Below are 23,813 nucleotides of genomic sequence, written 5' to 3'. Positions count from 1 at the left end.
ATCTTGGGAAAAAATCATCTGATTTATGAGTGAAAAAACCGAAACATATAAATATACTTGAAAGAGATTGTTTTTTTTTATCCAGTTCAAACGTTAAAAATGTTTTGTTTATTTTTCAAAAATATCGCTCCATTTAGTAAAATATATACGTTTATGTGTATAAAGAAAATGTATGTGAAATGCTCTTCGTTGAATTCTCATCCTCTGACCGAATTGCCGTACTTTTTTGGAGTTCTGGGGGGCGTGCGGGTGGGCACAATCTCATTACATGAGACCTTTTCGTCCTCGACGTGTTTGTTTTTCGTTTCGTTTCGATTTGTTTACATACAAAGATTTACAATAGACTTTCGACTTAAGTTATCATAATTTAGTTGGCAGCCGCGTGCCAAGAAATAGGAAATAAAATATAAATCTACAATAAATATAGGTGCGGTCTCACCGCTGCTCAAATCGACCGCTAGCTACTGTGGTCGACCAACGCAGCACTTGGTACACGGAGTGTACGAAAACCAGGAGAATGCCTTAAAGCCATTTAGCAGCACGCCACATCTGTATGTTTGACGTTGTTAGTTTTTTTCTTTTTTTTTTTTTCGTTTTAGTTTTTTTTGTTTTGTTTTGTTTGGAAAGAATAAGAGAAACAATCAAGTCAGAAATCGAACCAAGTCTCTTGTGATCTGGTCATTTCAATTTAGTTGATTCAGTTAGGAGCCGAACTTGAAGGACGTGGGCACGGCTGTCTGGGGGAAGGCGAAGCCACCCTGCTTCTCAATCAGCTTCGATTCCTTGGCGGCCTTGCGTTGGTCGGCGGTAACCACAACTTCTTGCAACGCCTTGGTCTGATCGGCGGTCAGGTTCGACGTCAGCTGGTTATACCAGGCAAGGTCCTGTGCGGAAAGTGCTATATTCCAAGAAAAAAAATAGTTAAAGTTATGGAGGGATAGTGGAGGGATAACTATCAAAATTTCACCTGTAATAACTTCCTTAAACGTCCAGTACTCGTCGATGGCGCTCTCGTTCTCCTCGTCGTCGATCGGCGTGGTGAACGACTCTAGTCCCGTCTCGTTCAGATCTCCAATGGACTCTTCGGCCTCACCGTCCGAATCCGCATCCTCGTCCTTAATTTCAGTCGTAACCTCGAAGCCGGCTTCACCCGCCTTGGACTTGGTGAACTCGGCCAGCTTGTCCAGATAATTGGGAGCCATGTCATCCATATCGTCTTCGTCGCTGGACAGAGCCTCCTCGCAGTCATCGCCATCGTCCTCCTCCTCCTCTTCTTCCTCTTCCTGAGCACGCGACTCGTAAGCTCGCTTCAGTCCATCAAAGAGCAGTATTAGAGCCGGCACGATCTTGCTAGCCACCTCGCTCAAGACTTGCGGCTTGGCATCGCCCAACGAGATGAGTGTGCACAGGCCCAGGACGCACAGCTTGCGATCATGAATTCTACAATAAAAATAAAATATAAATAAATGATTTAAACTAAAAATTGATGAGCAATCTTTACCCCAAGAAGCAGTCGGTGTCGTGGAGCCACTGCTTGATGAAATGCGCGCTAATCGACTCGTTGTTCTGCTGCGACATCTTGTCCAGAATGGAGAGCAGAAGCTGGGGATTGTAGTAGAGGGCAGCGATCACCACTTGCAGGCACATGGTTCGCAGCTCCGAGGACTGCACCTCCCGCGTCAATCGCGACAGAGCCAGCTCCACGAACATGTGTATCACTGAGTCGATCTGGCCCTTGCACTGCAGAATGATAACCTCCATCAGTTTGGCGGCATGGCACTCTGGATCCTCGCCAGGGCTGCCAGTTAACATCTAATAGAAAAGGAGTTGAAAATTAAAATCACAATAAGATTCCAAAGCCAGTCAGCATTCTTACAGTCTTGCACATGTCGAGAATGGCCAGCAGCCTGTTGGGATTGGAGAGGAATGCGGGCGTGTCGACAGTCACATAGTTATGCAGAGCCGGCATAATGTCGATGAAGTAGTCAATGCCGTCCTTCTTGAACACCTGGTAGATCAGTTCCAGCATCTGCCACATCTCGGGCGAGATGGACTTGGCCGTCAAATCGTAGACAAGAGAGAAGGTCTCCTCATAGAAGTCTAAAAATAACATAAGAATTTAAAATATAGACCTTTATTGGGAGAGAATCCCAACCCACCAGTAATGTTGTGCTGGAAAATGTGTCCCACCACATTGATAACAATCGGATGAAGATTGAGGAGGACGTCGGGATGCTCCTCCATCACACTGAGCAGAGTCTCGATGGTGTTGAGCAGACTCATGGCGGTGATGGCCTTCTCGTCGGATCCCTCCTCGGACTCCAACACCTGGCTGAAGGTGGTTGCCAAGTGCTGGCAAATCTCGGTGGCGACCGGCAACAGTTGCTCCGTAAAGGTGCACACGATCTTCTGCATCACGTTGGTCAGATCTTCGTTCTCGGTTTCACGAATGATGGTGAGCAGCTCCTTGGTGATCTCCTTAATCTGACCCTCAACGTATTGGGGCGCCTCGTCCTGGGATGAGAGGAACATCTGCAGGCCAATGGCCGCCTCCACTTTAACGGGCAGTTCCTTGTCCGTAAGCAGGGCATTGGTGGTTAGCCGCATGATCTCGGCCAGGACCTGGGGATTCTTGATCTGCACTTCGCAGAAATAGTGCAGAACCCAACATGCACGCGCCCGCATATGGCCGGCGGGATTCTGGAACTCCGGGAAAACGTATGTGGTTAGCATAGATTCCACTTGGTCCCGGTATTGAGCCTTCTTGAGCAGGACATCCGCTAGAGTTCCAATCATGTGCAGAGCACCATCCTTTTGCTTGTTGTCCGCATTCGGCGACGTGATGACCTGCATAATTGTGCTCATGGCCTTGGGCAGAATGCCCTTGCGTTTCTTGCACATGGAATGCAGCATGGATTGGGCAGCCGGAACTGGCGTGGCATAGTCCTCAAATATATCTGAAAATTATGGAATTAAGAAGGTTCTTTTGTTTCAAAAGATTGCTATTATTTACCAAACTTCAGGCGGATATACTCGTAGGGATCGTTCTCCCACAGGTCCTGATCGGAGTCGGTGAATGACATGATGGGGAATATCACATCCTGGATAACTGCCACCATGTGCGGCTTGATTAGCTTCCAGGTATAGGCGTGGCTTACACTAAAAAGAATGATAACAAAAATAATATAGAAGGATTAGGGATAAAGTGGCAGGTACTTACGCATTCTTCAGATAGTTGAGCACATTCGTGAGGACACGCGGCGATACGTAGATACGATTGCGGTACTGGTCGAGGATCTTGAGAAGCACCTCCAGGACACCTTGGCTGAACGTTGGCAAATACCACTCGGCGAATTTTTGGTACTTTTCACTAACTACGTTGCTGGGACTTCCATACCTAAAAAACACAAGAAAATTTCAAGTTTTCGACAAGAAGTTTATGATTCCTTTGGAAACTTACCTCTCGAACATGCGGACCATGATGTGGAGAGCCCACTTCTTGGTCTTCCAGTAGGGGAATTCGGTGCGCTCATCATCGTCCAAATGGGAGCTATCGGGCACATCCCGATCAGCAATTTGGCGACAAATCTCCATCCACTGGGAGAAGATCTCCTTGGTGATGAGATCCAGCGGCAGACTGTACTGCGTAAGGGCGAAGTAGATCTTAAGGATCTGCTTCTGGAGCAGCACCGACTGCTCCGACTGCTCGGTCAGGAGGCGCACCATCAGCTGGTAGATCATCGGCAGCAAGAGGTTCATGGCCTCGTTCAGGGGCGTTCGCTCCTCGCTCCGCTTGTACTCGTAGGTCTTCACCAACTGGTACATGGTCACCAGGGCTCCATTCCAGCCGTTCACATCCTGATTCTGCAGATAGATGCTGATGTTGTCCACCACCTGGGGCCATCGTCCCGGGAAGTCACTCTTAATGATGTGATTCACGCAGACGGAGAGTTGAACTCTAAAATAGAAAATCACATTAGACGAATTCGAAGTGGAATCTACCTGAATCTTACCTGATCAGCTCGGGGGCATGGACAATGGCGTCCACAATGGAGCCACGGATCATGGCACGGTCCTGCTCGTGAATAGAGAAGGGAATCGGCTCGCCCGGCTTGGCCTCGTGGTCGGACCAGCTGCTGTTGATCAAGTTCTTCAGGTAGACAGCGCCCGCCTGGCGCACCGGCTGCTCCACGGTCGTCTGCATGACGATCTGCAGTATGGTGGGCACGAATCCGATGATTTTGTGTATCTGCAGAGGAGGAAACAATGTTATAGATTTGTTTACACAGCTGTCGGTTGGAAAAATACACAATCGGTGGGGTTGGATTGGGATTGCCTCGAAGAATCGATGGTAGCACATGGTTAGGGCACTTAAAATTCTGCTCACAGCCCTCTCGACTAATATGGAGGAGCCAAGAGCCACTGGCTATAAACGCTGATAAAGTTAATTAACCCAAGAAGGGGTGGCGATGGGAGGGGCATGCAAATCGTTAGATGCTGACTCAGTCGTAATGAGCATGCCTGGACAGTGGTGCCGAAGCAATTGGTTAATTGCGGCCGGGCTCTAATTAGGCGAAATGTTCTGATTGGATGGACAGTGTAGAGTGCCTCTAATCCCAGTAGGATTGCATAAGTCCAATTAGGTAGAACCTCTTGGCGACAGCTCGATTATTTATTAACAATTTACTTCTCAAGAATTCAATTAAAACCACAGTGCTGACAAACACATGGGCATCGCCACCGCGTATATATTTTCTTCATACATATATCCCTCATTTTAGCACACATACAGTGTGTAGAGGTGGCCATGGGCACATCAGTACTTGTTGCCGGAATGAAAACGGGCAGAGGGCAAAGGGAATAATGACAGGAATATAAAGGTCAACACAGGAGCACCGATATCGGCTTACACTGCCATTACCCCGCCGCCGCACAAATACAAACATCCCAGAAACAAAGCTAGGGAGAGGGAGGTTAAAAGCGAACAATTAAAAAAGCACATGGTTTCGGACGATGGCGCCACCCCGGAGATCTTTTGAATTTGCACGGCCTGGTAGTTGGACTCTTACCTGGGCCAGTTGATCCTCGGCCGCCTTCCGTTGCTCCGGATTCGGATCAATAGTTGCGCGCAACAGTTCCGTCAGTTTTTGTGCCTCCATTTTTGCGATTCGTTCCTCCTAATCCGTATCAAATCCGAATGCGGCTCTGTGCCGGTCGTTGCTGCTTCTGCTGCTGCTGTTACTGTCCCTGCTGTCCGTTGCGGCGACACCCGCTGATCCTTTGTTTTCCTGCTTGAGAAGTCACCTCGCGTTGGCTCCAATCTCGGGGGCCACTGGCAAAAATCTCTGCACCCTGCACCCAGAGGAAAAAAACGTGGAAAAGGCTCAAAGTGTGACCATTGGCTGGAAAGATGGAAACCCTTCCTTTGCGGCTTTCCGCCAATCTTGGAGAGAGAGGACAGAGCGCGAGAGAAAACGAGATGTTTTGCAAAAATTTAGAATCTGGCTCGCATTTATGTTTTTTATTTCTAAAATTTTGGAATAAAAGTAGTTTTTATAGGGGCTTTAGAACTGTAATACTATTTATTCAAAAAATATATATTTTAAGTTTAATGGCTGTTTAAAGCTAAGCAATAACTAAGTCTTTTCTTTTTAGCAAAAATATAAGTTATCCATTTCGTCTTCAATGTTTAAATTATAAATAAAATATATTATTTAAACAAATGGATAAAAATATGTATGTTTATCAGAATTTTGAACAATCGCCATTCAGTTGCAGGCCTATAATGGCGCTGTTGCAACTCTGGCAGCTGCAAGTACGTGAGCTGTGCATGTGTGAGTGACAAAGAGCAAAGTGACACATCGTTTGGCGGAGGCGTGGTTGAAAATATATAGATTTTGGTGTTTATCGGCTCAGAAACGGCCCCAAACTAGTGGCAACCGAGAGCTCAGACAGGAATTCATTTGTTTTGAATAGCAGCAAGCCGAAAACCAGAACAGCGACATGGCAGGCAGGCTACCGGCGTGCGTAATCGATGTTGGTACCGGGTAAGTTGGATTTTACAATTGGATGCCCGTGGGGGTCTCTCCGTCGCTTCCAATTGGGGAAAAGAGGTCGTGTGACTCAACAGACCTATTGTTTGTGTTATTTTAGATACTCCAAGCTGGGCTTCGCCGGTAACAAGGAGCCACAATTCATCATCCCATCGGCCATTGCCATCAAGGAGTCCGCGCGAGTGGGCGACACCAACACAAGGCGCATCACAAAGGGCATCGAGGATCTGGACTTCTTTATCGGCGACGAGGCCTTCGATGCCACCGGATACTCCATAAAGGTGTTGTCCAGCCACTTCAGCTCACTCCCCGCCCAGTTATGACTTTTATCTTTTTTTCATTCTCGGTTCAGTACCCGGTGCGTCATGGCCTGGTCGAAGATTGGGATCTGATGGAACGATTCTTGGAGCAATGCGTCTTCAAGTATCTGCGCGCTGAGCCCGAGGACCACTACTTCCTGCTGACCGAGCCGCCGCTAAATACGCCCGAGAACCGGGAGTACACGGCCGAGATCATGTTCGAGACGTTCAACGTTCCCGGATTGTACATCGCCGTGCAGGCCGTTCTTGCCCTGGCTGCCAGTTGGGCCTCCCGATCTGCCGAGGAGCGCACCCTTACGGGCATAGTGGTGGACAGCGGTGATGGAGTGACGCATGTTATACCCGTGGTAAGTAGCACACTCCTATCTTATCAGTTGAGTTGTGTTCTGGCTACAGTAGTTATCGGCTAAAAGGGAGGCAATTCAAATCATTCATGTACCCTTAAAGAAAAAGTATTTATTGCTCAAGAATTGCTTTCACTTTTTATCATGCTTTTCAATGAGTCATAAGTCATGCTTCTCAATGCGTTGTGTTTCAGGCCGAGGGCTACGTTATTGGCTCCTGCATCAAGCACATCCCGATTGCCGGCCGCAACATCACCTCCTTTATCCAAAGCCTGCTCCGGGAACGCGAGGTCGGCATTCCACCGGAACAGAGCCTCGAAACTGCCAAAGCGATCAAGGAGAAGCACTGCTACATATGCCCAGACATCGCCAAAGAGTTCGCCAAGTACGACACGGAGCCCGGCAAGTGGATACGAAACTATACGGGTGTCAATACGGTGACCAAGCAGCCGTTTAATGTTGATGTCGGCTACGAGCGCTTCCTGGGCCCCGAGATCTTCTTCCATCCTGAGTTCTCGAACCCCGACTTTACCATCCCGCTCTCCGAGATTGTGGATAACGTGATCCAGAACTGTCCCATCGATGTGCGGCGTCCGCTTTACAACAACATTGTTCTGAGTGGAGGATCCACCATGTTCAAGGACTTTGGCAGGAGACTGCAGCGGGACATCAAGCGCTCGGTGGATACGCGTCTCCGGATCAGTGAGAATCTATCGGAGGGACGCATCAAGGTGAGTAACAAGCTCTTGGGAGTGATGAAGTCATAATATCGGTCTCTGTTCCAGCCAAAACCCATTGACGTTCAAGTGATTACGCATCATATGCAGCGGTATGCCGTTTGGTTTGGTGGCAGTATGTTGGCTTCAACGGTGAGTAGTAGTAGCAGTTTCTAAAAGTTAATAACAACTAATTTACATTTTCAGCCGGAGTTCTATCAGGTGTGTCACACAAAGGCCGCTTATGAGGAGTATGGCCCGAGCATTTGCCGTCACAACCCGGTTTTCGGCACCATGACATAATTGATCCGATCCAATCGGCCTGCAGCACTATTTCTATTGATTTATTTTTCAATTTTAAATATGATTTCTTCCCGAACTATCTATATATATATATTGCGATTATGTATTCCACACTAAAGTATTAGTAATGTTTCTTCCCATTGTGTATGTGTTTAGCTCTAAACTCTGTGTGAATCGTTTAATTTCGTGTGATTCTGTTAGGATAACAACAAACTGTTCTGATGTCTGCCAGTTGAACTCTACTAAGGTGCATTTTATCTAGAAGATTATCTAGACCCTAAAGCCAAACTCGATCATGATCACATACACCGCCACTCTGCACACCAAACAAAGATCTTTTTGAAAAAAAAATCCCCCTTCTCTTCACACTTATATACGAGAAAGCTGTACTTGTCATAGTAATATTTATAATTGAAACAAACTAAATGTCGGTTTATACACAACAGGAATGGAAAAACAAAGAAACTGATTGAACAAAAAAATGAAAACGATAATATTGATGAGAAATCTGTTTGTTATATTGATAAGCGTAATTGAAAAGGCATTAATTAAATCAATAAAACATTCTTTAAGCTCAGAGCGCTCGCTCGTCTCTTCTTTTGATCTAAAGCTTGTACTGGAAAATTTTATTCAATGCATAAGTTCATAAGGTTCGTAAGTGTTCAAATTTCTCTAGTATATATACTAATATATATATATATATATTTCGTATATATCAATTTTTGTGACGGTGTCGCTTAGCTAAGGGAATAGCAAAAGGTGGTGGTCTCGAAAAAAACTGTTCCAATCGTAACATCGCATGCGTTTCACATAATTGACAACTGACTAGTCCACGTAGTCGCTGGAGCCCTCCTCCTCGTCGGTGCTGCTGGTGGACTGGGCCGCCGCCGTTTCCGGCGAGCGCAGATGCTCCGCAATCCTAAAGTTCTGCAGAAAGTCTCGCATGGCGTCCATCATAATGGTCAGCGACTGTTGTAGGCCTGCTTTCGTGTAAAATAGATACATTTTATAAAATAATTGATCGTAAAAGGAGTAAGAGAAGTGTGCCAACCTTCACCATCACCGTTAGCCGCTCTGGGTTCATCAATTGCAGCTGCGGCGCCGGCGGCGCCTGCGCCTGCTTCAGGTAGAGCTGCAGCTCCGGCTCCGGCAGCCTGGGGTTGCTGAGCAGCTGCCAGGTTGTTGATGTTGAACGACGGCAAGAGCGACTGAAAAAACATGGATACGGAATTGTTCGGGTTCGTTGTTGGGCTGCTACTGGAAGATTTTCTAAAAATAATAAAAGAAAATTATCAAAAACAATTAATACTTAAAACATATAATTTCAACCCACCGCTCATAGCTGTTGATGCTGTTTGGTGGCGGCAGTGGGTCGTAAGTCATGATGGCCTGCTTTTCCTTGGACACAAAGACGGCCAGCGGCACCTTCTCCTTGTAGTCTGACAATATCACATGGCGTAGAATGGGCCTGGGCGGTGTTCCTCCATAACGCAGCGATCGCTTTTCCTTGTACTCGTTGACCAGGGGATCTTTCTTCTCAATCCTGTCCAGCACTATGTTCACATTGGACTCCAGCCAGGGCAGAACTTCATTCTGGCGCCATACAACACGGGCTCGGCACACGTACAGGCACACCAGTTGGTGCAAAGCTGGCGATTGACTAGAAAACAAGATAAGATATAGATAGAATCCATTAATCATCAAATGAGATAAGCCTTGCCAGACACTTACTTGCCAGACACATCCGGGAAGAAGTAGGTGGAGGCCAGCACCCGCTTGTCCGTTTGCACGGACATTTCGTCAAGGAGCGGACGCAGGACACCAGGGAACATCAGCAAGGCGTATTGCAAGGCTTCGTTTGAACGTTCGCACGCTCCGTGCAGGGTGTGTAATGCCAGGGCATACGAATAGGCCATGTTGGGCAGTTGATTGAGGTTTCTGGCGGCGTTGTACTCCTCGTAGAACTCCACAAACCATCCAAACTGCTTGCTGCGCAAAGCGTAGTAATCGATTACCAGGATCATAGCTAAGGGATCTGTGTCGGGTTGCAAGCTCAGGATCAGTTTGGAAATCTCGAAGGCTGTGCGACTACAGGCGCGCTCTTCCAGGTACTGGGCATGCTTAAAGAGTACAATAAAGAAAGAACGGTTCTCCTGGCGGCGGTAGTCCAGCCGGCAGTTGCCCGATGTCAGGCTGAAATTGATATGCAGCGATGACTCCAAGAGCAGGAGAGCTCTCTCTAGGAGCTCCGAGGCCAAGGCAAAGTCTTCGGTCATCTTGCACACCTCACTCAGTTGAACCAAAGAGTCCACATGATATGGACACCGTTTAATCAACGTAATTAAGAACTCTGAATCCATACGCTCCAGGGCAGCTAGAAACATGTGCTGAACTCCTTGGTAATATTGGCTATGTTCGAATCTGAACCACTCAACAGCGCCGCTATTTTCGGCGGATGACTTGGATGAATCTGGTGGCACCTCGGACGCCGGCAGACATATCATGGTTATGGTGTTTTTGGTCAATGGTGGCCAGGATTCCTTGGCCGTCACCATATAAGTTGACTTCAAGGTGGGCTTCTGCCGGCCACGTTTGTTTCTGAAACGGATTATGAATGTTAGAGAAAGAGAACAACTAAAAAAGACTCAGGTCCATCTATCCATCACTCCCTTAAACGCCACTTACTCCACTTTAACCACTTTCTTTCCAAAGGTACGTCGCATCTCGTTCTGGGAGTTCAGGTGTCGCAGCTCCACGCCCAGCAACTTTTTGGTTGCGGGAGGGCCTGCTGCGACCACCTGTTTCGCCGACTGCTTGGGCACAGCATCGTAGACCTTGCCCAGCAGCGGATCGACTTTCTCGAAGTACTTGTCCTGGCGCTTGTTGTCCTCGCTGCTGATGTTGTTGCCACTGGACCGAACCTTCTTCTTGCGCTTCTTCTTCTTCTTCTTGGCGGCAGCACTGGCATTCGGCAGGGCCGTCGATGGGGGCTCCGTTTCGTTATCGTCCTCCTTGAACTCACTCTCCGACAGACTTAGTCCCGGCTGGTTGAGCTGCCCCAATGGATAAGATATACTATAATGTCGAGTTGGCAATAGGGGGCAGCAAGTTACCCACCAAATCGAATGGATTAAGGTGCGTCTTACGATCACGTTGGACTTCGTCGTCCTCCAACTCGTCATTGTCCGACAGCTCCTCGTTGTCCTCGTCTTCTGACGGAGGCGCCAGCTTGTCGGCGTCCCGTTGGAGCTTTTTAAGCATTCGCGCGGACATATTGGGGTCCGGTGGTCGGTTGGATACCCAATGCTCTGGTCCTATATATTTTTGTCGCGGAAATACGTATGTATTTGATGTTCTACGCTGTATTTGTATTGTTCTGCGCTGGATTTCCCATTCGGAGCGGCAGTGTTGTGTAGCGTCAACGTTGACAAACAGCGCAGTGTTGCAAAGGCTGCGAATATGCAGAACTTTCGTGACACCTCTTCCACTGACAGTTGATGGCGCCAAAAGCTTTTGGATTAAATTAATTCCTGTTATCACCCAGGTTTTTCTATTTTTTACGTTGTAGGATCATTTTTTGAATGAAATGATTACTTCCTGTTCTCTAGAAGCCCCAAAACTGAATTCGTATATATTTCTTTAGTCCTTACTTCTTGTTTCCTTTTAAAATTTAAATATTTGTAATATCTAGAATTAAAACATTCGGAATTAAATGAAACCAAAAAAACCCTATAGAAGGCCTGACTATATTTTCCTTTCATTGACAAATAATTTCTGTACAATTTGGGCCAAACCACAGGCTTCTTAATTTCAAAATGATATTTTTTAAAGATTCACAAATAATGTTTGCCATAAAATGCGCCAACAATGGCAGCCAGGACAGTGAAAATACAGGCGATGAAGGTGAAGAGGCTTCTGCGTCCCTCCTGGCTGCGGCGGATCATCCGCTGCTCCACTCCGTCCTCCCGCATCATTTTGATCTCATCCTTGAGGGCTGAGCGCTCATCCTCCAATACGCTGACCTGCTTTAGCAGCTTGGCAACCGGCTCACTGACCTCGAGGGCATCGTACTCCCCCTCTGTGTCGCTGCGCGGAGAGGCGGCCACCATTCCACCTCCAGCTTGGCGGTACTGATCGTCAGACTTTGCTGGAACCAGCTCACATTTGATCTTCGTGTCCCAGATATGTCCGGACTTCTGCTGTTTCCAGAACTCTGTTAGATCGGTGACTTCCGGTGGCGCCGGGGCCCCCAGGATCAAGAACTTGTGACGCTTCTGTCCCGGCTCTATGACGATTGGCTGCATGAAGATGTCCACAGTGACCGATTCGTTTGGCGCCAACATGCCGATATTGGGGCGAACGAAGAAGAGCCTAGGCGAGGTGGTCTTCATCTTGAATGCTACCCTAGTAGTCTTGCTGGTATTACCGATGACCAGCTTCTTGCACACGGAACGGTTGAATGGACCGTGGAAAACAAGCTCCTCGCTAGGATCCAGAGACAATAGGTCTCCGGACATGCCCGCGCTATTTTTTAATTCTTGCATATTATTCATCACAACCGGATTCGGGATTTCTTTTTATTTTTAGACTCCAAAACGATGTGAATGGGTGTGGGTCCGAACGGGAAATGATTAAGATTGATAATATAAGCTAGAAACTCCGAAAAGTGACACATCAGACTCATGGACTACTTCTAAACAATAATCTTTCTACTTTTTGGGATTAGCAGTGCCAACGAAGGAACCAAGAAAGTGATATATTTAACTATATATGTTTTTTAATAATCCTTGGTAAAAATTTCTAGGGACTAAGCCATGATCCCCGCCAAATTTCCTTAAATTAGATCCCTCGATAACTCGATAACTTCGATATCTAGTTTTCCTTGTGAACTTTCAAAATCGAAAGTTTTCGATAAATGACAGCATGGGATTTTTGTTCATTCTTATTTTCAGGTTGAATGACGAAGGAAGTATTCTGTTCTTAGGAAAATAAATAGAATAAATAGAATTTGTGAAAATGTCGGAAAATAAAGTGTCGGTGGCCGGACCTTCTTATGAAAATTACATAACATGTCCGTACGATCCAGTACATCGCTTGGCTCCAGAACGCTTCGCCTTTCATTTGACACGCTGTGCCAGGAATTTTCCGGCTTCGAAGATGGTGCGCTGCCCTTTCAACAACACCCATTTGTTTCAGGTGGATGCCATGCACGTAAGAGTCTTCTTACATAGCTATTTTAATCCGAAAATTAACTCCTCTTTCTTTAATATCCAGCGGCACGTGGTGATGTGTCCGAATAGGGCGTATTTCGTGCGCTATACAAATCCGGACAAGCTGCCCCCAGCTGAGCCACCAACTAAGCCATTTGAAATAGAGACATCCGAGGATTGGGACGCAGAACCACCAGCTCCTACATACGATCCTGCAAAGCGCTGTCGGGAGGGATTCGTAATCGTAACCCCACAGGGTTCTTCACTATCCGGCCGTCGCAAGTTTCGCGAGAAGGAACGCAGGCGTTTCCTCGATAATGACAAGTTTTAGGCGTTTGGACTTATGGAATTAGGACTTAATTTACATAATTTAAATTCCATACCTTAACATATCCTCACATTGGTTCAATTTAAACAATTATTACTCTGAATTTACTTCTAACAACTATGCCAATGTTACATACAGAACCATAAAGTCCATCAAAAACACTAGTTTATTGATTCGTTCGTTTTTATTCGGTCGTTTTTTTTTAATATTTATAAATATTTACACAAATTCGATGGGTTGGTAGGATTGGGGTGAGGTTCTGGGCGTTCCATTACCAAAATATCATGCGGCCTGCATTGGGAGAAGTGGCTTTGGAGAGGATTATTCCCGACAGTTCATCGTCCTCCAGTTCGTTGCTGTTTAAGGTTTAAGGGAAGGATATAATGATTTTTTAACAGTAATTTTGAACATAAGATATTGGATTTATGAAATTATATACACGTTTATTGGTATTCGCAATGCTGATACTCTTTTTGTGGATATCTGGTTTCTTCAGTTTCGCAATAAATTAGAATGAATGTTGGTTGGGTTGTCGAGACAGCGGATGCTGGATCACCACCGCTGGTGAGTTGGGATGAAAGTCGGGGGTTCTCAGAGTCGATTCGATCGATTGTGAGGGTGGTTGGTGGTCGTGTGGTTGTGTGGGCGGGGTGTAGTACAACAGGCACAACGATAACAACAGTTATAACGGATTGCGTTAGCCAATATCGCTTTTATGGTCTACAAATATAGAGTCCGGTCAGGACAGAGAGAAAGACATAGAGAGGGAAGAAAAGAAATTGATAAAAAAAATATACAAATTCCAAACACAAGATCAAGTATGGAACAAAGTAACAAAATCATGACACATAAACAAAAACAATCTGGTGTGGGAGGACATGCAGTTTGATGATTGGAGCGGATGGGCTGATAAAGCAGGGCACAGGACCAAAAGGACAATAATACACATTTCGATTTAATTGATTCATATTTTATTTTTTGTTCCTTTGTTTTATTTTTCTTTGCGATTTTCGTTTCTTTTCAAACTTTAGGCACTATTTAAATATTAAATATTAAATATATTGCAAAAATCAATAAAAAAATATGCCTTAAAAACTCCTGCGCTAAAAATTAGGTTTTGTACAGCATTTTGTAGTTGTAAAAACTTTGAATTAAATAAATTTCGATTATAATTTAAATATCACTTAAATATTTTCGTTTCAAGCCACACAGTTTTAATTTCAAATTTTGTCAAATTTTGATTTGAAATTTCTAATTTACGCTTTCGGACGGTTACACGAACAAATTGCATACTCGAGAAATTTACAAAATTTTATGTATATATTATTTATAAATAGCATATTAAATATAGAGTGTATTTTTTTTGTTTTCTTTTTGTGTGTGTGGTTTTTTTTAATTAGTTTGTTTTGTTTTCTATAAATTAGGTTTCGTAGTTATGCAGTCGTTAATTGTTTTTTTTTTTTTTTGTTTTGTATAAATTAGTTTATCAATTGCAGTGTAAATTCGCTTACTCATTTACGTAAAAAATTAATAATCAAAGTCAACAACTAATCACAAGGCAAATAGACTGTCTAGAGAAAGTGAAGAGGAGGTAGGGCGTTTTTGTTTTTTTGCTTTCGAACAACGCAGGCGATTTAGTGGATGCGTAGCGTAACGAGTTGAGTCAACGAGTGGCGAGAGATAAATAGCAGGGGAAGTACCAGCACCAGAGAAGTAGAGATTTTGTTTTTGATTTTGATTTTGAAGAACAGTAACAGTAACAGTAATAGAGAGAGAGAGGCACAAATGGGGTAGAGGGAATGCGATGGGGCCCAGGGTCTGGGGATTGGATGATTGGGTGGACAGGTGAGATTCTTTTTAGATGGCACAAATGCAGCGAGTAACGGGTTAGCAGGCACTTAGTGAGCGAGTAACAGGAAACAAACTTTCAAGATCTGATTTATCGTAGCATACTTTTTAGGTGCTATGACTTTCAGACCAGATCTTAAAAATGTGTTTCATTTTTAGATGGAATACTCTGCGAGACGAGACAGCGAGTTGTTGTCCGGCTCGCTCCTCCGTACGTTTCGACTCTGTCGATTGGCTTACTTTTTCATCAGCGAACGGACCTTCTTCATCGTACGATTAAAGATGGTCTTGTTGTTGCCGCCGGCACTGTTGGTGGAGCCCAGCGATGAGTTGGAGGTCTTGTTGCTGGTCAAGCTGGCGCCTCGGTGAACGGAAGCGGAAGCCCTCTGTTGGTTCCCGTGCCTCAGGCACCCGTCCGCCTGGTCCTCCCGCTCGCTCTCCGTCGCACTCACACCCTCGGGGCTCTGACGCTCCCGCGGCACCCTCTCCCTCGCCGGCGGCGGTGGCCTGTCCGGAGACGGTGACTTCGAGGAGGAGCTGGTATCCCTACGCTGCGGCTGGGGGGTCATTGGAATGGCCAGGTTCTGCATACTTTGGGTTTCATCCACTGGCTCGCTCCCGGGCGGCAGTAGCTCCGCCAACGTCTGCTTGCTGAGGATGTGGTCCAGGCTGCGGGATTTCCGGTGCTGCTGGACATTAGATGGCGGGGATAGAGTGTGCTTGTCGCGACGCGTCACCGGATCCGGACGGGCTTCCGCTTCCTCCTCCTCCTCGGGCTGCAGAGTGCGCGTTGAACTGGCATTGGTCAGAGCCGTGCTCCCCGCCGCCACCATCGCAGCAGCCGCTGCTATCCGTTGCTCCGGCGTTGTGGAGCTGGAACCCGCCTGGTCGAGCAAACCGTCCACACTGTGCGATCGATAGCCACTGCCCATGCCCGAACTGGCTCCCAATCCCGCCGCCGAACTCCTTCGGGGCGGTAGATACGCCAGCGGTGTCATGTTTTGCATGGATGCGGATCCTGCTCCCGACTTGTTCAGCAGAGCCGCCTGCTGGGTGCGATAGGGGGGCAGGATTTGGGAGCGCTTGGCCGGGGCCCGGGAGTAGCCACTCAGCTGGGAGGTGCTGCCGCGTTGTCGTGCCGGCGAGGGGGACTGGCGGTACCTATTTGCCTGGTGATTAGCTGCGCGTGAGTCGGCGTTTTGAAGCGATTTTGAGTGTGTGGCAATCAGAATTAAATCATAATTAATATTAGGTAAGAGTAAAGGAGTAATGGGTAGTGGGTGATCTGTGACGGGTGATTCGTTTCGTGGGTGGGTGGTGTTGAGTATATGTGGGTGTGGAGTATATGGAATTAAGAGAGAGGGGGAGATAGAGAGAGTTGTACTAGAGAGTGTGACTGAGGATCTCTGCTTAAGCCTAAAAACATATTCGAGGTGGCTAGCTCTGCAAATCATTAGCTTATCTTCGCTCACTCTACGCTGGACTGGTAGCTGAGCTCGAGCTCGGATTTGAGTTGGAGCTGGGTAGTTGGGTAGAAGTAGTTGAAGTACTCGTTGGCCCACCTTGTCCGCTGCCATTGGTCGCCACCATAAGGCCATCCACCACACTGCCTGCGCCGCCGCTGCCGTTGCCGCCGCCGCCACCACCTCCTCCTGACGATGCTCCAGATCCGCCTGGCGGCCCTCCTCCGCCGCCGCCACCGCCTTGATAATCGGAGTCGTTGCTGTGCATTCTTTGGTATGAGACCGAGCCGGGTGTGCCGGGCACCATTGCCGCAATGCGATCGATATTCTTTTCGCCTCGCAAAAATCTGCCGCATCAGAAGAATGGGAATCGTTTAAGTTTGTTATGAGATTGGAACAAGCTAACAGGCTATCGGGAATGGAGTTATCCATCGTCCTAGTCCCCAAGGCTAATCCAGGCTAAATGCGTCGCTTAATATACCTTTCGAGCTTATCGATGCACGCGTCCTGGTAGTCGTGGATCCAGCTAACGCCATTAAAGTGCGCCACACTACGCATGTCCTCCGGCAGCGTCTCCACCTCCGGCCAATAGAATTGCTGATCCATGATGGGTATGATGTTGCAGTTGGAGTTCAGGGCAGCCACGATTTCCTACAAGGATGGATGGGACAACGTATAGGGCTTCTGTTGTAGGGGTTTCTGGGGAGGCAGGATACTCACGCGGTGCACCCAGTCCTTGCAGTCCTCGTCGTTGATGCAGCGGTGCAGGGCATCGGGGGTTAATACTAAGACAAAGTTCTTTGCCTGCCGAATACTGTTCAAGAGGCCGTTGTCGAATTTGCCCGCCTCCAGTCGCTCCACGTCAATGAATACGGAGAAGCCACGCAGCTGTAGATGAACCTGTGGATGAAGTGAATGAGTGGATGAAGTTGTTCCATAAATACCACAAAAGTAATACGCACCTTGAGCAAACTAGCCAGCTGGGAGCCATTGGAACGCCTGTAGCTAACAAACACGTCCAGTGTCTTGGCCATGTTCTCCTCCGACGAGCTGGGCAGCGAGTTCTCCAGGTTCTTCACCGCATTGAGGATGCGCAACCGATGGATCGAATTGTGGATGCCACACTCCGTCATCAGCATGTCCTCGTTAACATGCGGCAGGGAGCACTTGTCGATGCCGGCATTCAGCATCGCGTACGTATACGTGCAGTAGTCGGCGCCGATCTCCAGCAGGAACTGATGCATTTTGGCCGTGTCCTTCGAGGAGTAGTCCGCCATTCGCTTCAGGCACTGCAGTTCGCGTTCGAAGCGCTTCAACAGGATGCCATTGCCGATGCCAATATCGTCGCGCAAGTTGTCCTGGTTGAGCTTCAGCAGCAAGTCACCGTCCACCTGGGACTCCTTGAACTGGTCGATGTAGTCGTTGAAGCCGATCTGCTTCACCCACTCCTGGACATCCTCGACGGACCACAGGGGCACCTGCTGGGACAGCTTATGGGGCACCGTCTCGCCGATTAATCTCAGTGCCTGGGCGGCAAACTTGGAGGCGATGGCGTTCGGGCAACTTGCCACGGTCTTCAGCGCCTCAATGGCATTGATTTCCCGGAAGATGTCTGTGTTTCCCTGCTCCCGCTTGATGCCCGCCTCCATGCAGAAGTGGAAGGCGGCCAGGTTGCGGGCCTCCTCGCGATTCGAGCTCAGCACCGGCACCAGTCGCTGCAGCCAGTGCTTGCTCTGGCCATGGGCGTGGGCCAGGTTGGAGCGCGCGAAGGCCGAGGGATCGTGGCTGGTGACGAACGGCTCCACCAGATCCAGGCAGCCGGACTTCAGCACTTCCGCCTCGATCTCTTTGTTGGCCACCAGCACCGCGATGGCCAGGCAGGCGTAGTACTTGATGTTGTCGTCGTTGTGGAAGGCCAGCGGGAACAGCCACATGGGCACTTTGCGGACGATCATTTCCTCCTGGTTCTCGGCTCCGCCGTAAAGCGACAGATTCGCCAGAGCGCTGGCACAATGTCGCAGTGTCTCCACATCGCTGGTTCGGCACTCGAAGAGCACGGCATCCAGGCCGCCCAGCCTAATCACATCGGAGCAGGTTCCCTCCGAGTGCTTGAACAGATGCTCCAGGATCCCGGTGCCAACGCGGGAGTGCTCCATATTCGACTTTTTGGTGCAGACGCAGGCCACATTAACCACCTTGTCCAGGCCATTGTCCACCACGTGCTTGCGGTTCTCGGTGGTCAGACACTGCTCCAGCAGCTGGGCGGAGGAGAACTGAAGATCGGGCTTCACGCAGTTCTTCATCAGCAGGTCGAGGCCGCCGCTTTGCCGGAGCGAGTTGCACAGGGAGTAGCCCAGCTCGTGGCCATGTGTGGGCACTGCCCAGGCCCTCCGGATGACTTCGTTGATCTTCTCCAGGTACTCGGACTTCTCCTGACCGGCCACATGCTGGGTCAGGCCCCGTTCGTCGTCCTGCAGCGAACTCACGATGGAGGTCAGCATGTTGGAATACTTGTTGATCGTCTGCTCGATCTCCTGCTGGCCACTGCCGGCGGTCAGGGACTTGAGGTCGTCCAGTTTGAGATCGGTGAGCTTGACCATTTGGCCGTTCATGGCGGACATCTGGGAGGAGCTGGTGATCATGCTGCTGCCGGAGCTGGAGACGCCCTTGTGGGTCATGGAGTAGTTGGCCTGGGACGCGGATGAGACGTGCGAGTTCTGGCTAATGATACCGTTGGAGGTCATCGTCTGGGACTGCTGCGACTGCGAGATGGCCTTCTTGTCCGCCGAGAAGGTGTCGCTCTGGACGCTAATACTGGAGGCGGCCACATTGTTGCTGGCCTGCTGGGTGATGTCGCCGGTGCGCAGGGAGAGTGCTTCCTGGATCGCAAAATGGAATAGAAATATTGGAATATATACAAAAAATAATATATTTTGTAAAAAATTTTAAAAGGATACAAAATGTTTAGTACGAGCTTAATAACATGCTGCAATATACTGTTATGAGAACGGTATTTTATTGTTTGGGTTTTCGGGGGACCTGATATGGTATTTTTTCGGGAAATTCTTAGAAAAAAATACCATAAATTTGCTAAAATTTAGATTAAAATTGATTGATACAGATTGTGTTCAAAGAAAGTATAAATTCAAAACCATAGCTTCTTTCTTTTGATTTTGAAGAGGATCAACCATAAGTTACCAATTTTTCTACATATATTACTCATACGACCCGTGGTCCACCTAGTACATGGTATTTATGGGGAAATTCTTAGTTATTTTACCAAAAATTCCCAAAAATTAGGTACAAATTTAAAACCATAGCTTCTTATATTGATTTTGAAAAGGATCGACCCTAAAGTCTTCCATCAAAAATTACTTATACGACCCGTGGCCCAACTAATTTTTAATTCCAAGGTTTGTTACCTAAAATTCCTTTAAAGCTAAGATGAGGCTATTGAAATTTAACTCTGGGTAGAAATTATTGGTTCTAAATGGTATTAGATCTAAATGATTGAACAAAGTCTGCCTACTTCTGCATAAATTACTCATACGACCCGTAAGCCGACTCCCAATTTCTTGTAAGAAATACTCCCATAATTATTATAATCCTAAGCCTAGATTTTAAGTTTGGATTGTTTTAATATCTCTGTAAGGGAGAAACTTTCCTAGAAAAACCGTTTATGAACTAATTTCCCCTCCACTTTATACCTTACTCTGCTCCACCTCTATGGGAATTTCGCGCACATGTTTCATGTGATTTCCGTTGCAGTTGTGATTGTTGTTGTGATTGGGTGTTGTAATTGTCGAGTGGTTGTTCTTGCAGTGATTGTTGTTGTTGTTGTTGTTGTTGTTGTTGTTGTTGCTGGGGTTGGGTGTGGGCGTGGTTGTGGGTGGTGGAGGAAGTAGTTGCAGCTGAAGTTGCTGCTGTGGTGGTGGTGGCGACAGTGGGCAGTTGCTAATTGGCTGTAGGGGCGGATTAGAACTCTTACGTACTCTTGTGTGCGAACTAGAACTGGAGGACGACGACGACGATGACGACGACGAAGAGGAGGAGGAGGCAGAGGCGGAGGAGGAGGAGCAAGAAGCAGAGGCGGCAGTTGCTCCAGACATTCTGGCAGCGGACGCCGTGGACATGGTAGTGGCTGAAGTTCCACCGGCCACCACTTGAATGGGCTGAGGAGGTGGCGAGAGTGGCGAGCTGATCCCGAAGCGATTGCCGGAGGGAGGCGTGGCCACCGGAGGCGGGGAGAGCGGCATCTCGACAATGGGACTGGGCGAGCGGGTGGGCGTGAAATCCGACTGGCCGGTAGAGCGGAAGATGCCCTTGCGGACGGGCCAAGGCGCCTGGTTCGCGGACATGGCTATCTGTGTTTTGTATTTTTTTTTGTCAGGTATTTGAATATGTATTTCAATGCCAAAGTCGGATCGGTAGTTGCTGATTATTTCGTTGTTCTCGTCGGCACTCGGACTATAGATGCCTTTCCGTCTTATATACTTAATATTTATTTATTTTCATTCACATAAAAATAGCGCACAAATTGGCTGCGTCGACGTCGTTATACTTTCTCTCTCAGTATCTGTATCTGTATCTGTATCTGTATCTGTATCTGTATCTGTGTATTTGTATCTCAGTATCTGTATTTTAGTTGTATTTGTGTATCTTGTGGGTGACACTGACCGACAAATAGAGCTTGTTGTAATAATTTACAGTTAAAAGGGCAATTAACAAGGCACTTGACACAACTTCGTGGAACGACACTCTGGGCATGCTATGACCGAATCGTGGGGCACTTGTTGAGCCGCATTTGCATATGGATTGAGTCGATTGAGGGGCGAACAGAACAGAAAACTCAACGAAGGCATTAGGAAAAGCTCACATAACGCCGAAAGCGGTAGGCCATCTGTCTTTGTTTTTTTTTTTTTTCAAAATTTTTCTTCCTTATGATTTCAAAATTTTCGTTGTCAAATTTCACTTTAAAATGATTTCATCACAGATTCAAAGCCAGTGACTTTGACCTTCATGTTCTCTTTATTTTCAGCTGCGACAATATTTCACTTTCGTCAACATTAACTTCCAAGTGTTTTGGGCCAAGAACTCCTTGTCACTCGCTGTTGCCACAGATTATCATCGGATTCGTCACCGTACATTCAGTATATATGCAAATAATTGTACTAATCTGCTCAAATACCATATAGTTCGATCGGTCTAGAAACGCTCGCGACGATGGTCTGTCTGCTACTGAGCTCCCCCCATCGCTCCCAGTCGTTTTATTCTAAAGATTTTTCGAAAATAAAACAAAGAGAGCGTCGCACTTATTTTTTCGAAAAATACATTTTCAGAGCGTAATATCGGGCGTGGGAAATAAATCAAAAATAGTATAGAATCTCTTATTTCTCAGTTTACTTCTTGGAAGTAATTTCGGGCAGTGCGTGCCATTCCATGGGATTCTCGCAATTGACGCAAATGTCCTAAGACCGATTGGATTGTTCCACCATCCCATGAAATTCATCCCAAGTATTTTTATTGAATTTTTTATTAATTCCCAAGCCAGAGCACTTGTCGGGGGGCACATGTGGAGGAGCGTGGCTGGTTGTCTGTCTGCTATTTGGATTTTTTGGCCATCGTCCAGGCACAAGCTGCCTTTTAAATTAATGTTTTTCTTTTTCTTTTTAATAGCCTGTAAGCAGTTCTATCTTTTGATGAATGATGTGATGATTTGAAGGGATTTCTAAAAGTGATCTTCAATCTTAAAAGTTCCAGAAACATTAACCTACTTCTCCTAATTCTTTTGGAACATCCAACTCTTTCCATTGTCCTTGACATTTGCATGCCAGGGAATTTAATCATCCCATTATAAAATAATTAATGCTAATATACATTATCCATGAAAACAAACAATGATGTAATAAAACAAAAACCCGCCCCCAACCCGTCTGATTAGATAAACGAGACTATTGCCGGGGCTTAGTGGTTCCCCTTTATGGGAATGGGAATTTCGCAGTAACCCAGGGTAACAAGTGCCCCAGATGGAGGTACAAACATTGAACCTGAAGTATACCTGAAATTTTCGAAACATTCCTGTACGTTTATCCTTCTTCGATTTGCAATAGTTACGCACTAGTTTGGGGCTCCCGAGGAGCAGGCACTTGCCGAGAAACATTTCACATTACTTTCGCGCAAAAGTGTTGCCTAGTTTTTGGCGCCAGACAATCGATTTTCTTTGTTTCTGGCGGTCGGAGTCTCTGGCACTTTACAACTTGACAGACTTTCACTTTCGGTCGGCTTCTGAGGAATGTTCTTGATGTTCGGTTAACGCCTTGGCACTGGTGGCCCTTATGCGACCTTAACATGCACGCGATGAACTCCCAACTGAAAGGAGTGCCCCGGTCTAACAGTTAGCGAAAGCTCTCCAAGCCGGGGGTAGTAACTTTCCTCCCCACTCCACAGGAGTGGTCACTCCTAAAGCTCAGCGGAAAAGCTCAGCTAGGGGGAAGGAAATGTCAAAGGAACGAGTTCAATGACTATGCAGCAGGTTATTAACTCTGATTGTATCCTTGTTAGTTACTTTTCGAATGAGGATTCAAACTCACCTTAACAATGGCTGCCTTCTCCTCGGTTTTGACTCCGTCCACCTCCAATCGATTCTGCATCGCCGCCGTGGCCTTCTTCTCCTGGTAGTCTATGTCCCCGGCCTGGAGTCGCTTCATCTCCGCCGAATTGCTGGTGGCCTGCTCGGAGCTGAAGCCATCGGTGACGACCTTGGTCTTGGACTCGGTCTTCATGCGTTTCTCCTGGAATTTGATCGTGTCGATCGTTTTGTTCGAACCACTTAGCCCACTGGCGCTCAGCTGGGCGGCGGTGGGGTGGGTGAGGTCCAGGCCACTGCCAAAGTGGTTGGTGGGGCAGTCGTCGTCGTCCGGCAGGGTAACGATCACATTGCTGTCATCGTCGACGTCCAGATTCTCGAACGACTGTCGAAGTCTGTCGGAGGAGAGAGGAGTTGTATGAAAATCATATGTCTGATAGGGAATTCGACACCCCACTTGAAGTGAATCATGAGAAGGTATTCATTTCAAAGGCATTTTATCTCTTGGAACTTGAGTGAACCACAAAATGAATGACTTGCGTCAATAGCATTCAAACATTGACATTTTTATTCATTAATTTGATTCAGGAACAAGGAATTTGTTTAATAAAAATTAGATGACTAAAGTTTGTAGTTATACTT

General features: G+C 47.1%; 6 protein-coding genes across 16 annotated transcripts in view; 2 read left to right on the top strand and 4 right to left on the bottom strand.

Annotated features, from left to right (window-relative positions):
* Positions 1-89: 89 nt before the first annotated feature.
* LOC6506594 (importin-7) lies at positions 90-5,428 on the bottom strand. Its single transcript, XM_001957544.4, has 10 exons — positions 5,070-5,428; positions 4,014-4,249; positions 3,461-3,958; positions 3,221-3,397; positions 3,014-3,159; positions 2,160-2,957; positions 1,877-2,100; positions 1,502-1,812; positions 968-1,440; positions 90-898 (listed from the first exon to the last, which is right to left on the bottom strand). Exons 1-10 carry the CDS (start codon positions 5,157-5,159, stop codon positions 702-704), a joined length of 3,150 nt encoding a protein of 1,049 aa, XP_001957580.1. The 5' UTR covers positions 5,160-5,428; the 3' UTR covers positions 90-701.
* Positions 5,429-5,807: 379 nt separating this feature from the next.
* Positions 5,808-8,315, top strand: LOC6493354 (actin-related protein 3). Its single transcript, XM_001957545.4, has 6 exons — positions 5,808-6,047; positions 6,154-6,334; positions 6,406-6,720; positions 6,912-7,448; positions 7,503-7,586; positions 7,641-8,315. The coding sequence occupies exons 1-6, from the start codon at positions 6,004-6,006 to the stop codon at positions 7,734-7,736; spliced, it is 1,257 nt and encodes a 418-aa protein (XP_001957581.1). The 5' UTR covers positions 5,808-6,003; the 3' UTR covers positions 7,737-8,315.
* LOC6506593 (transcription factor 25) lies at positions 8,285-11,200 on the bottom strand. Of its 2 annotated transcripts, none has more exons than XM_001957546.4 (6): positions 10,854-11,200; positions 10,422-10,789; positions 9,468-10,334; positions 9,070-9,396; positions 8,788-9,005; positions 8,285-8,719 (listed from the first exon to the last, which is right to left on the bottom strand). In XM_001957546.4, the coding sequence occupies exons 1-6, from the start codon at positions 11,007-11,009 to the stop codon at positions 8,562-8,564; spliced, it is 2,094 nt and encodes a 697-aa protein (XP_001957582.1). In that variant the 5' UTR covers positions 11,010-11,200; the 3' UTR covers positions 8,285-8,561. The 2 variants fall into 2 exon arrangements, with proteins under 2 accessions (XP_001957582.1, XP_014764840.1); XM_014909354.3 differs by having other exon boundaries at positions 8,285-8,716.
* A 244-nt stretch (positions 11,201-11,444) lies between these two features.
* LOC6506592 (vesicle-associated membrane protein-associated protein A) lies at positions 11,445-12,384 on the bottom strand. The gene has a single exon (XM_001957547.4). The coding sequence runs from the start codon at positions 12,287-12,289 to the stop codon at positions 11,570-11,572; it is 720 nt and encodes a 239-aa protein (XP_001957583.2). The 5' UTR covers positions 12,290-12,384; the 3' UTR covers positions 11,445-11,569.
* Positions 12,385-12,603: 219 nt separating this feature from the next.
* Positions 12,604-13,461, top strand: LOC6493355 (gametocyte-specific factor 1 homolog). 2 transcript variants are annotated; one of them, XM_014908858.3, is made up of 2 exons: positions 12,604-12,932; positions 13,011-13,461. In XM_014908858.3, exons 1-2 carry the CDS (start codon positions 12,753-12,755, stop codon positions 13,275-13,277), a joined length of 447 nt encoding a protein of 148 aa, XP_014764344.1. In that variant the 5' UTR covers positions 12,604-12,752; the 3' UTR covers positions 13,278-13,461. The 2 variants fall into 2 exon arrangements, with proteins under 2 accessions (XP_014764344.1, XP_001957584.1); XM_001957548.4 differs by having other exon boundaries at positions 12,618-12,947.
* LOC6506590 (NAD(+) hydrolase sarm1) overlaps positions 13,452-23,813 on the bottom strand; it is a 45,903-nt gene continuing 35,541 nt past the window's right edge. For 6 of the 9 annotated variants that reach the window (XM_044714567.1, XM_014909350.3, XM_014909352.3 and 3 more), the window contains 7 exons: positions 23,176-23,566; positions 17,548-19,464; positions 17,306-17,485; positions 17,067-17,236; positions 16,685-16,932; positions 15,363-16,302; positions 13,452-13,630 (listed from right to left, as the gene is read on the bottom strand). In XM_044714567.1, coding sequence (XP_044570502.1) covers positions 13,546-13,630; positions 15,363-16,302; positions 16,685-16,932; positions 17,067-17,236; positions 17,306-17,485; positions 17,548-19,464; positions 23,176-23,566 — 3,931 coding nt within the window. In that variant the 3' untranslated portion in view covers positions 13,452-13,545. Of the gene's footprint in view, positions 13,631-13,691; positions 13,995-15,362; positions 16,303-16,405; positions 16,933-17,066; positions 17,237-17,305; positions 17,486-17,547; positions 19,465-20,292; positions 21,166-23,175; positions 23,567-23,813 lie in introns of those variants that run through there. The other 3 variants (XM_014909348.3, XM_032453596.2, XM_001957549.4) reach the window with 3 other exon arrangements.

The sequence above is a fragment of the Drosophila ananassae genome, chromosome 2R (genome assembly GCF_017639315.1).
Source record: "Drosophila ananassae strain 14024-0371.13 chromosome 2R, ASM1763931v2, whole genome shotgun sequence".
Classification (NCBI taxonomy): Eukaryota; Metazoa; Arthropoda; class Insecta; order Diptera; family Drosophilidae; genus Drosophila; species Drosophila ananassae.
The sequence above is the reverse complement of the archived record's forward strand: the minus strand, read 5'-3'. Positions and strand labels throughout refer to the sequence as shown.